Here is a 13,235-nt window from a genome sequence, read left to right on the forward strand (position 1 = left end):
TGTCATTCCAAACTCATCTGAGCTGTTCTGTTCCATAGCACATGTAACAACATATGGGTTTGGAACAACACAAGTAAATAATAACAGAATTTTCATTTTTGGGTGAACTAAAAATTTTGCAGACATAAGCAGCTCACTAGGTTTTGGACCGCAGCCTGCTCTCTCTCTCTCTCTCTTTCTCTCTAGTATATTCTGATCTCATTTAGATAGTCATAAGCAAACCTTTGCACTGCCTCCACAAAGACACTACATGTCACCGCACTGCACCAGATAAGTCCCGTCTGTTCTCTCTCCTCTTCCCTCATCTCGCCGTCCTCACCTTCCTTCTCTCATCACGGCGGTTAAATCCGCAGCTTGCCTCGCCACCAGCCGCCTAGCTTGAGTAGTCTTAATTGTCGAAACGATAAGGACGAAGTAATTGGAGAACTGCACGACTGTGAAATGGATTCGAGTTCCATCTCGCGCTAATGAAGCTATTTACTAAGTTGAGAGCATTAAACATTCTTGTTGGATTTTCGCTGTAGCTTCCCTGTCATTTCTGCCAACTTAAATGTGTATTTCTCCTCAACCCAGTGGATACTGAGTAAATATTTCAATCTAGTGTATTCAAATAATGATTTTTTGAAGCATAATTAGATTTGGAATCAATTTGTGCATAGCTAAACGGGGATTACATCTAAACAAGAGCGGCGCTTCTTGACCTAAAATGTGTCTGCGCCGTAAAACACGGCAGTTGAGCTGCTAATGAAACTCTCAGAGGCTAAATATTCTGTGCTTTATGGTCTTCTGTGTACTTTATCAGATTGATGGTGTATAATTGCCAGAGCTGGGTGTATTTTAAAAAGCGTGTTTTGTGGCAAATGAATCAACATATCATTGCTCTTCTGAGTGGGCCTTTAGTTCAGTAAAATGTCTTTTGTTTTGTAAAATAGGCCATTTGGTGTCTATGCAGTAATGGCTTGCACTGCCAAAACGGCAGTGGAAAAGTGGCATTTCAGAGGAAGGCCAATTAACATCAATTGAATCTATTCATATTATAACTTTTATACAGTGCTCAGCGTAAATGAGTACACCCCCTTTGAAAAGTAACATTTTAAACAATATCTCAATGAACACAAAAACAATTTCCAAAATGGTGACAAGACTAAGTTTTATATAACATCTGTTTAACTTATAACATGAAAGTAAAGTTAATAATATAACTTACAGAACAAAGTTTTCAGTTTTACTCAAATTAGGGTGATGCAAAAATGAGTACACCCCACTGAAAGTCTCTGGAGCAAAGCTAAATTTTAGACTACAAATGTCTAATTTAACAAGAATTCAACCACAGGTGAGTCTAATTATTCATTACACAGGTGTCCAGCAGACAGTTGACTATAAAAGGGTGTTAAAACCCCTTCCCATTTCATGCTGTCAGCAATGGCACCACATGGAAGAGAAATGTCACAAGAGAAAGAAAATAATTTTTTTACACCAGAAAGGTGAAGGTTACAAGATCAGCAAAGCTTTACTTATCAGTCAGAATACTGTAGCAAACATGGTACAAAAATGTTAAAAAATATGGAACTGCAACCATCTCACAGAGACGTCCAGTTTGTCCACGGAAGTTAACACCTTGACAGGAGCGTCTTCTGATGAGAAGAGTTGAAGAAAATCGGCATGCAAGCTCACTGCAATTATCTAAAGAAGTAGAAAGAAAAAAATTATTTATATACCACTTATAGTACATTTGAACCCATAGTGTACTACAAGTGGTAGCTAAATATATTTTTTAAATACAGAAATAGTATATTAAAAGCACATTTTAGTTCATATTTCATGCTGTCTCAAAATAGCACAGTTGAGTTCACTTAGATGTTCTAAAGAAGAATTTTTAGTATATTAAGTACAAAATTAGTGCATGAAAATAGAGCACTTTAAATACATTATAGAAGTGTACTTTTTTTTTCACCTGGGAAGTTGAGCATCAATCTCCATCCAGCATCCAGTCTCTAAAAGAGGTCATTCTTGAAGAATGAAAAAAGATAGATGCAAAATGTTGCCAACTTGTTCATTCCATGCCTTGAAGACTTGGTGCTGTCATTAAAAATCATGGAGGCCATACAAAGTACTAGATGTAGTAGTTTTTGTTGTGGGGTGTACTCATTTTTGCATCATCCTAATGTGAGTAAAACTGAAAAATGTGTAATGTAAGTTATATTATTAACCTTGCTTTCATGTTATAAGTTAAACTGATGTTATATTAAACTTAGTCTTGTCAACATTTTGGGAATTGTTTGTGTTTATTGAGATATTGTTTAAAATGTTACTTTTCAAAGGGGGTGTACTCATGAGCACTGAGCACTGTGCATATTGTATTGATTATGTACCTTTTCATAGAGATAAAATCCTTAGCTACATTATGCAGGTTTTATAGCGAGGCTGTAATGACTAGAGGCACTTGTGAATGTAAATAGGTAGATGACCTTTTTCTATCAACATTTTAGTTTCAATGTTATATAAATGTACAAGGGAAAGTGTGTATAGATGCTGAGATAATAATTTCCAATGCCCTGTTTTACAGTTCTCTTGAAGGGTTCATATTAAACATTTTTCTATTATTATTATTATTATTATTTTCCCTAGTGCCAAGGTATTAAGGTCATCTCCCCTTTTTCTGGTGAAACACTTTACTCTTACTGTATATTGTTCTTTTTCCTGGTAATCGTATCTGCCTGACAATGGGTGGGCAATGTTTCTGATCACCCAGTAGGCATCAATGATGTGTAAACATGGATGATCATATAATAATTTATTTATTTTTTTGTGCAGTTTAGTTTCAGTAATTTCTCTTTTTTGTTTAATGAAAGAAGTGATTCAGTAAGCAGTGTGACTTTGCATAAATATTTAAAAGTATAAATATTCATTTAGCATGAGAACATAAAAACTTCATGTATAGTACTAAAATTATAAAAATATTTTTAGGTTGTTTTAGATTAAGTATAGCATGTTACCCAGCAGGACACTGTTTGAAATTTTATGTCACCATACCAAGATCCATGTACATCGGAATCCTGTCACACTTAGAGAGCCTTATGAACTCTTGATAAAGAATTAACATGCATTTGTAAGAGGCTGTATAGAGTGCAGTCAGCCCGAACAAGCTTGCACATACAAATGCGGCTGTGGAAATCCAATTACACCGTTTTACAAGCACCGTGTAACACTCACATTCATGTGGGGGCTGGTAGATAAATTAAAATGACAGTCTTTGTGATTTTGTACATTTGTTGCATCCCAGAACCACCACGATTCATAACGTAACCCACTGGCCATCAGGGTAAACTGTATTCTACTATAGCTAGTTTTCTCTTTCTGGTCAACATTTGTGATGGCAGAGGAACCATTTTAGGAGAATCTAACACACAAAGTTAGTTAAAGTTGACACATTTACAGCTAGCTAAAGGATGCATTAAACTGATCAAAAATAACAGTAAAGACATTTATATACACTGTTACAAATACACCTGTCAGGCATAACATTATGACCACCTTCCTAATATTGTGTTGGTCCACCTTTTGCTGCCAAAACAGCCCTGACCCATCGAGACATGGACTCCACAAGACCCCTGAATGTGTGATGTGGTATCTGGCACCAAGATGTTAGCAGCAGATCCTTTAAGTCCTGTAATTTGTGAGGTGGGGCCTTCCATGGGTCGGACTTGTTTCTTCAGCACATCCCAGAGATGTGATGCACGCACCGAGTTATACACATGATGTAAATAAAACATATTTCATCAGACCAGGCCACCTTCTTCCATTGCTCCATGGTCCAGTTCAGGTGTTCATGTGTCCACTGTTGGTGCTTTCGGTGGTGGACAGGGGTGAGCATGGGCACCCTGACTGTATTCTGACACCTTTCTATCAGAACCAGCATTAACTTCTTGAGCAATTTGAGCTACAGTAGCTCGTCTGTTGGATCGTATCAAACGGGCCAGCCTTCGCTACCCACGTGCATCAATGAGCCTTGGCCACCCATGACCCTGTCGCCGGTTCACCACTGTTCCTTCCTTGGAGCACTTTTGATAGATATTGACCACTGCAGACCGGGAACACCCCACAAGAGCTGCAGTTTTTGAGACGCTCTGACCCAGTCATCTAGCCATCACAATTTGGCCCTTGTCAAACTCACTCAAATCGTTACGCTTGCCCATTTTTCCTCTTTCTAACACATCAACTTTGAGGACAAAATGTTCACTTGCTGCCTAATATATCCCACCACTAACAGGCAGGGCCGTACGCAGGGTTTTATATTTACCGAGGTCACAAAATGTTGTTCCAGCTAGTGGGGTTCGGGGGCATGCTCCCCCGAGAAAATTTTGATTTCCTTGATGTACATATATGCAGTTTAAGACGTTTTAAGGCCAACAAATTGGATAACAATAGCTTTAAAACCATGTCAACAAATACATACATGCATGCACAGTTTTGAGGCAGCTTAATCGCATGTTTGGTAATTCCATGACTTCATTTACCTCAGAATAATGATGGTGCATGCCCGTAGTTTCTTTAGCACTTTAGTTAAACTATAATGCAGTAATATGCAGCACGCGAGCAATTCTTGAGTTAACGCTTCGAGCACAGTAGGCTATAGCCTAACAGCTGATTGGAGTTTTACTGACATAGCCTGACAACATCTCATCTGACCACAGTTCACTGTTGTTCAAATGAAGCTACATTTTCCGCGCTCGTTTGACTTGCACCTGGCGCTGAGCCGAAGGTGGAATGCGCGTCTGAAATTGTCCCGTTTGTTGTGGTCGTAAAGAGACATTTCTTTATAAACGCAGCGTTTTACTTGGCGATGTTTTAAAAAATATTTTTATTTTTGGTATTTTTTATGCTCTGTTGGTGGTTTGTGAAGTAGCAACACCTGGGGGGGGATTAGAGACGGTAAAAGTGAGTGGGTCCAATATCATTGGTCTTAAAAAGTGGGTGGGTCTTGTCCCACCCACATACAATGGTTCCGACGCCCATGGAAAATACAGACGACATATGGATTCGGACACGGACCGGGTTCTGTGTTTGGCATTGATCATCACTGCTGGATTTCAGCTTTGACTAATTTGAAAGTTAGGGAAAAAATACCGAGGACATGACCTCGTGTCCTCAATGGTAGATACGGCCATGCTAACAGGTGCCATGATGAATCAGTGAATCAGATAATCAGTGTTATTCACGTCACCTGTCAGTGGTCATAATGTTATGCCTGGTCGTTTGAACTTTCTGTTCATCAAAGAATCATGGAGAAAAAAAAAAAAAATGTATCACAGTTTCCACAAAAAAATATTAAGCAGTACAATGGCTGCAGAAAATTCAGTTTTGCCATCACAGGAATAAATTCAAATGTTAAATATATTAACATAGAAATGAGTTATTTTAAATTGTAATAATATTTCACAATATATCTTCAAATATATATATATATATATTATTTTTTTACCAAGCCCAAATGGCAAATAATACCAAATGGCAAACAATATTGAATCCATTTTTAATAGTAACTCAATCACACCCTTGAGTAAGGTTTATTACTATCCTAACAACGTAAAAAGATTTGCATTAGCCAAGCATTCGAATCTGCATTTGCATATTTACAGCATGTAAAGTATATTTCTGGCTTTATTTCAGAAAGCTCCCAATGCTCATTCAGCAGCTACACCAGAGATATATTCGACATGCCATATGGTAGAAATTACCGTGAATGTCTATATTCATTACTGTGAGTATCTCTAGGAGCAGGAAAGCAGCTCTGTTCCATGTTCACCATCACTCTGAAGTTAAGAGACCACACATCACCACTTGTTCTCTCTGGCTAGAGCTCTGTTTACTCACAGTACCACTCCTATGGCATCTAGACAGCTATGCAGCACGCATAACCTGATTTTGCTGAGTTCAGCATGTTCCCGGGTCAACATTTTTGTTGATCCTGGAACAACATTCAAATCAACCAATCAGATTTGAGGGACATGTTTACAGATTATGTCAAGTTTAGGCTTAAAATCATGAATTAGTGTTATGTAGTCTACATCAGTGTTGTTCATCTTTCATTTCCCTCTGATTTTTGGGATAACTTATGGGTAGGGTTAGGTTTAGGGGTAGGAATACGGTTAAGACTAAATTTTCAGACTGGAATGTTGTTCCAGGATCAACAAAATATGTTGACCCAGGAACGCATCTAACTCAGCAAAATCAGGATGTGCATGCAGTACGATGATGAAGCATTATGGTTAAACGTTTGTTAACACAAATGCTAATTGTCATCAGAAAATGCATTTTTCACTAACAGTTTCTGAACTTGTCTCTCTGTTTCTTTCTCAGTGACGAAGACAGTATGTGCCGAGCAGTGTGATGGCCGCTGTTTTGGGCCGTACGTCAGTGACTGCTGCCATCGTGAATGTGCTGGAGGCTGTTCAGGACCAAAGGACACAGACTGCTTTGTATGTCTTCACTTTTTTTGTAACACACCCACCCAATCATATTAGTAATTGCAGAATTTAGTCAATTAGCTCTGCCACTAGTTGATGCTTTAGCTCTGTGTCAACTAGTCACAGATCACATGACTACAGTTTGTTCTATATGGTGACAGCAGGACGAAAATTCCTCTGTCCACAAACTATGTCCTTATGTATTTGCGTGTTATAGTCAAATATAAAGTGGGGTTTCAAACTAAAGTCCACTAGCAATTTTTCTGTTTTCTGTTTTATGAGGGTTTTTATCAACACACACAATTTGATTGAAAAATTCAACTGAAATATTAACATGCATCTATATATATATATATATATATATATATATATATATATATATATATATATATATATATATATTAATTTGTGTAAAACCTGATGATCATGTTTTCCAGCAAGATAAATGTATGTCCACACCAATGCACAATGACATTCTGTTTATTATTAGCACACACTGCAATTATAACATCTGCCACTTTAAATGCTCAAGTTCTTTGACAGCCAATCAGAATCCATCCTGCTTTAGTGTTTTTATCGTTTATCAGCTGGAAAAAAAAAAAATTGTGATTCCAATTATGTCATACCTCTGTCTTTATTGTTATAGTTGTGGTGTGGACTTCCTTATTCTCTTAGAATTAGAATGAATCTTAAAACGTTATAGTTGTTTTTATCCTGTGAACATGATTTTAAACATGGTCAAAATGTCACAAATTTACCTACCTAGTGGCCTAGAAATTGTGCAGTGTTAGATGTGATAATGTTTTGTTTTCTATTTTTTTACAAAATTCTAGAATAGGAATAGGACTTTTAAACCTCACTGTGTTTGAAATTATGCAGATGAGAAATTAAAGTGAAACTAGAGGCATTGTGCTTGTAAGCATTGACTCATGACTAATCAACATCTTTTCCGGGTTACAAGTTGAATAGAACCCCGAACTTCAAATTTTACATCCAGAGTGAGCATACTTGCCCACACAACCCTCTTAGATGTCTCAGTACTGTATGTAATAATTTTTTTCCTCAAACACAAACACACACACACAGTCTGTCAGTCATCTATGGCCTTATCAGCATCCCATAAACCTGCAATTGTATAAGTGTTACAGTAACAGCGGCAGACCCATTCTGGCTCCCTCACCTTATCTGTGAGTTTTTGTTCAGCTTTGATATTCACTTCTGCAAAAGAGATCCATGTTGCCTACAGATGACTCGCTTTTGACCAGAAATCTCCCTATAGGAAACGTTCTTTGCACGAGAGATACCATTAAAATCTCATTTCCTCCCACAATGCTTTGCTGTGAATGAGAGTGGGGGCCACACCTCTGTAGCTCTTTTGTTACGTGCTGCCTGGGCAGATCCCGACCGTCTCTGACTGCTCCTCACTCCTTCAGCCCTCAGAGAAAGCGATTTATCGCACCTCTCCAGTTTTTTAATTAGTTATCCTCAGCTGTAATCATTGATATTGTACGTCGCAATTGTTCCCTTTTAATTGAAAAAGCACTTTGATGGCATGCATTGGGATTTGGATCAATTCATTCAATTTTTTTTTTTTCGTCTCAGCAACTCTAAGACAGAAAACATATATTTTCTCATGTTTCTTAAGTCTGATTTATAAAGTATAGAGCTTTTTCAATTCCTTTAACCTGTTTGAATCATTATTTATTAGTAGCATTGCTGCTTTATATTGCTTTTATGTAGTATTGGTGTTGGTTGACATTTTTTTGCAGGTTGGAGCTGATTAGTGGTGTTCTGGCACATTCTTCTATTGCATAATGCCCTTAAATGAGACTGTAAGAGGTTTCGTCAGCTGTTTTATTAAATAAATGTGTATAGCTGTCAGTAACCTTGTTTCCTTGTGTCCAGGCTTGCACTAACTTCAACGACAGCGGTGCATGTGTGACGCAATGCCCACAGCCCTTCGTCTACAACCCCACCACATTCCAGCTGGAGCACAACCCACGGGCTAAATACACATATGGAGCCTTCTGCGTCAAAAAGTGCCCACGTAAGACAGAGAGAATGAATACAAACCTGTGTATGCTTACGCACACGGTTCGAGCTGGATCTTTCACTCACATAAATGGATATCAGGTGTCACGTCTAGGCGCGTTCACAAGCGGGCATGTAAGCATGTTTCAGATTGAATGCAAATGAGGCGAATCGGCTGCACCTGAGTCCTCGCGCTCCTCTGAGCCCCTGATGTGTTGCGGCCTACACGTAAAGCCCCAGGAGTGAGCCTGTCTGCTAAATCTCACTCAGATTCTTGACCTCTGTTTTCCCTATTGACTTAAGGGAGGGTAAGAAAGAAAGAAAGAAAGAAAGAAAGAAAGAAAGAAAGAAAGAAAGAAAGAAAGAAAGAAAGAAAGAAAGAAAGAAAGAAAGAAAGAAAGAAAGAAAGAAAGAAAGAAAGAAAGAAAGAAAGAAAGAAAGGGGTCTTCAACCAGGGATCTGTGGCGGTTCTGCAGGGGGTCCACCAACTATTGTTTGATCTCAAAATAATTAATTTGAAAATATTAAAATATGCGTTAAAACAACATTAAGTTAACCCCCACGTTCTGTTGAGAATTACTTTATTTTTATTTCAGACACAATAATATATGTGTAAAAATTAAACTAAATTTATTTTCCCTTCGCGTTAATGCGTTTTTTCAGAAATGTGATTGGGATGAGTTTTTATTATTGTTTCTTTCTTTTTGACTGAGTTTGACACCAGCAAAAGCAATCTATATAAATGAACAGTGTGGACACTAATTAGAGAACTGTAGCATCTATGCATATAATTTTGCATTTTAAAACTGGCGTCCACAAACATATACTACCATTCAAATGTTTGGACTCAGTAAGATTTTGTTGATCAGAAATGACAGTTAATTAATTAAATTGACAAAAACTGATAGTAAAGACATTTATAATGTTACAAAATATTTATAATAATATGAAATGTTTCTTGAGCAGAAAATCTGATGACTAGAGTAATGATGCTGAAAATTCAGCTCTGTCATCACAGGAATTAATTACATTTTAAAATGTATTTATTTATTTTTTTTAAATTCACAATATTACTGTTTTTACTGTATTTTTTGATCAAATAAATACAGCCTGGTGAAGCTAAGAGACTTAAAAAACATTTAAAAAAAATCTTACCTACCCCAAACAACCTTATGTAGAGTTATGAATTTTTATTTTTAACAAACCTGATACGTCAATCTTCAGTACACTGAAAAAATAAAACATTGGTTCAACAAAAAAATAAAATATATGTTAACGTTTTCCATTAGGATTTTTAACTTAAGTCAATTGGGAGAATTATATTAATTCAAAACAATATTTTGAGTTGATTCAACATAATGTTTTAAGTAAGGTGAAGACGTTTTTTTGCCACAATAAAAACACATTTCTAAGTAACATGAACTTAATAATTGTCAACATGAATGCAACTATTTAATTTGATCCAACATAATGTTTTCAGTAAGGTGAAGACGGTTTTTTGCCACAATAAAACGCATTTCTAAGTAACATGAACTTACCAAGCACCGCTTGTCACCATGATGGTAACTCTCCAAAAACCCACATTAACAGAAACTCTTCTAAATTAGCATAACAAAACACTAATTACTGCTAAATCTCCCTTACCATTAATCTTGTGCAAAAAACATTATATAACACTTAATTTTAGCATTTACTCTCCCTTTCAAGTGCCATGGGCAAAGCATGATGGGAAATATAAATCCCAGCCCAGTTTCATTAACTTAAGTTCGTCTAAATTAAAAGAAGTGTCCATACAACTCAAAACAATGAAACACGTTTACACGTTATCAGATTGTATTTTACATTAACAGAACTTAAAATTAAATACATTTTTGATTAACTGAAAAGGTTAAACTATGACAAGTCATGATAGTATATCGAATCAGTAGGCATAATTTGTGTCATCCAAGCTCAATAAAATAACAATTACAAGTAAAAAGTCTAACAGCATTTCAGAACTTGATTTTTTATTTCACAACAATATATATATATATATATAAGTAATGACTAAAGGTCCCCTGAATTAGTTTTTAGAGTGTTTGTTTTTGAGGGGTCTCTGAAGAGAAATCAAGTGTAGCATTAGTTCTGGCAGGTCACGTTAGGTGAGCTCACATCAGCTGACCCACTTCAACCTATAGGCATACAACGCCTGTCATAGCATTCCTGTAGGAGATAATTACCCTCCTCCATCTCCAGCTCCTCCTCTCATGCAGTCAGGACTCAGCCTCTGATATACCTCTTTGAATCAGACTCATTTTTCTTGAATAATGTTGTTACATTAAATCAGTGTCATTAGAACATAAATGATATCTGCATATGTTTGTTCTGTTCTGTTTACTCTAAGGGGGGTCATTGCTGCATGAATGGGCAGGGAGTTTTTACCCAGAATAGAACCATACCGCCAATTCAAACTGTATGCTAATTGTCCATCATATTTGACGATAGTGGTCCTGACAGAATTTCCACATTTATAAATAACCTGATAATATCAGGGAATTTTCAGACTTGGTTAAGTCATGGAAATGAACAAAATCCTAAAATATTTCATTGGCTAAGAGTAGAAATAGCTCTTTTTGATTGCAATCTCTATAAGTCAAGGAAAAATCATGGAAATTCATTGGTGAAAAAATTTAGGAATTCCACCCGAGACCCCAAACAGAAGATAAACTTAATTTCAACTATGTTTCAAATGTTTTATTGTCCAACCCATATTTAAATGAATTAAGTAAAAACTAAAATGTGATGTACAAGTACATTTTAATGTTTTAATGGCTTTGCAATGTCAGCATCATATCAAAGTATTATATATATAGTACTATATGCATGCATATGATGCAACACTCAGTTCTATACAATATAAAACAGAGCTGACTGTGAATAGAATAGTTTCTTATAAACTGGCCTGACTTCTTTGAAGAGAAGAGAACGGGGAAAGAGAAAGCAGCATCAAATAATGAAAGAGAGTTGTGATAACTGTGATGATACGTGAGCACGAGTGCCATTATTCCCCCTTGCTGGGCCGCCACTGCTGCAGAATGAAGGGTTTGCACACTGACAGACACCCACTCCAGTGCTCAGTCCATGATGAATGTTATCGTGCAGTACTCAGAGAACCGTCCCATAACCCTAACTGCCTTGTGCAGTCACACAAGGCCACTTCATTCAATGGTACAGCTCTGAAATCCTCAGTTTGGTTGTGTTTCACTAAGCTGTCAAGTGAGGGTTGTGTTTTTTACCCAGGGTTAAGGCCTGTACACACCGGTACGAATATCGCACGTGATTATCGCCGACGAGACTAAACAAAGGGCGCCAATTTGAGTGTGCACATCGACGCGAAAAACGAGAGGCGTAAAAGCATCATTTAAAAAAAAAAAAAAAAAACGCCTCGGGTTCGTTTTTTGGTTTGACGCGCTGCGTTAAAAACTGGCCGACCAATGAGAGTGGCGCTTTTGTTCACGTCCCTGGAGCTGCTGAAGTTACAGTAAAACACAACTTGGAGGCGCTCAAGCACAAAACTAGGGAGCTGATTGAGATGCACACTATCGGTGCTCTGCCACTTCTTTGCCACACCAATAGATGTGTATTATTTCTGTATACTGTTTGTTTTTTCCCTTTACATTCAAGAAATATAGTTAGGAATGTCTATTTCATAAATATGTTTATTTGCACTACAGTTCACTGGCACTATATATACTGTCATTACTTTATTAATATCATAAATATGTTTATTTGCACTACCGTTAAGCACAAGCGCCACATACTGTCAGGGAGTTAAATTGCACGTTCACTCTGCGCATCGCCAGTGAAAATCGCTTGGGTATGAACACAAAAAAACCGTCTCGAAACGTCTGGCGATAAACACGTGCGATATTCGTCCTGGTTTGTACAGGCCTTTATTCGTTCTTTTGGTGTCACGTTAAATGTAATGCCACAGTAAGACTCTGAGATTCACGTTACATGTAAGAGGCGAAGAGAGACGTCTGCACTTGAGAGCTCCATCTTCTTTTATCTGGCCCTCTGTGAGCCCTCTCTCCTCTCTGGTGATGGATGTCACGTTGCACAGTCACCGCCGGAAATAGGCTCTTTCCACACACACATGCCACAGTCCCCGTTGTATTTGTGCAGATGTGTTAATGGTTTTTGTCTGAGAATGGATATTTCTTCTCTGCCATTACAAAATGTCAATGGCCTTTTTCACAGAGATTGCTTAGAGTTTGTTCAGGGGCATGCTGCCGTCTGACAGTTTGTTCTGCCTCTGTGTGTGGCGTGACAGATAACTTTGTGGTGGACCACAGCTCCTGTGTCAGAGCCTGTCCCAGCAACAAGATGGAGGTGGAGGAGAACAGGATCAAGATGTGCATCCCCTGCACTGATATCTGCCCTAAAGGTGATCACACACTTCTTTAAAGGGATAGTTCACCCAAAAATGAAAATTCACCCACAAGTAGTTCCAAACCTGTATGAATGTCTTTGTTCTGTTGGGGGGATTTCATTTTTGGGTGAACTATCCCTTTAATGCTCACAAAAATGCTACATTTACTATGATGATAGCCACAAAACCAAAATTTCAGTTGTCAGTGAAATTTCATAATCTGATACCAAAGCAAAAACTTCAATGCTATTGAATACACTCCTTAATTTATAATAGTATTATTTTATTATTATTTATATGCTATATATTAATATTTTGAATTAGTT

The 13,235-nt window shown here is 37.3% G+C and overlaps 1 protein-coding gene across 3 annotated transcripts in view; it reads left to right on the plus strand.

Annotated features, from left to right (window-relative positions):
* LOC137035332 (receptor tyrosine-protein kinase erbB-4-like) overlaps positions 1–13,235 on the plus strand; it is a 395,576-nt gene that overhangs the window by 282,908 nt on the left and 99,433 nt on the right. For all 3 annotated transcript variants that reach the window (XR_010897054.1, XM_067408484.1, XM_067408485.1), the window contains exons 6-8: positions 6,361–6,479; positions 8,373–8,514; positions 12,811–12,924. Coding sequence is in view for 2 of the 3 variants with exons in the window: in XM_067408484.1 (XP_067264585.1) it covers positions 6,361–6,479; positions 8,373–8,514; positions 12,811–12,924 (375 nt within the window). In the remaining variant the exon portion in view is untranslated. The remainder of the gene's footprint in view (positions 1–6,360; positions 6,480–8,372; positions 8,515–12,810; positions 12,925–13,235) is intronic.

Source organism: Chanodichthys erythropterus, chromosome 14 (genome assembly GCF_024489055.1).
Source record: "Chanodichthys erythropterus isolate Z2021 chromosome 14, ASM2448905v1, whole genome shotgun sequence".
In the NCBI taxonomy this organism is placed as follows: Eukaryota; Metazoa; Chordata; class Actinopteri; order Cypriniformes; family Xenocyprididae; genus Chanodichthys; species Chanodichthys erythropterus.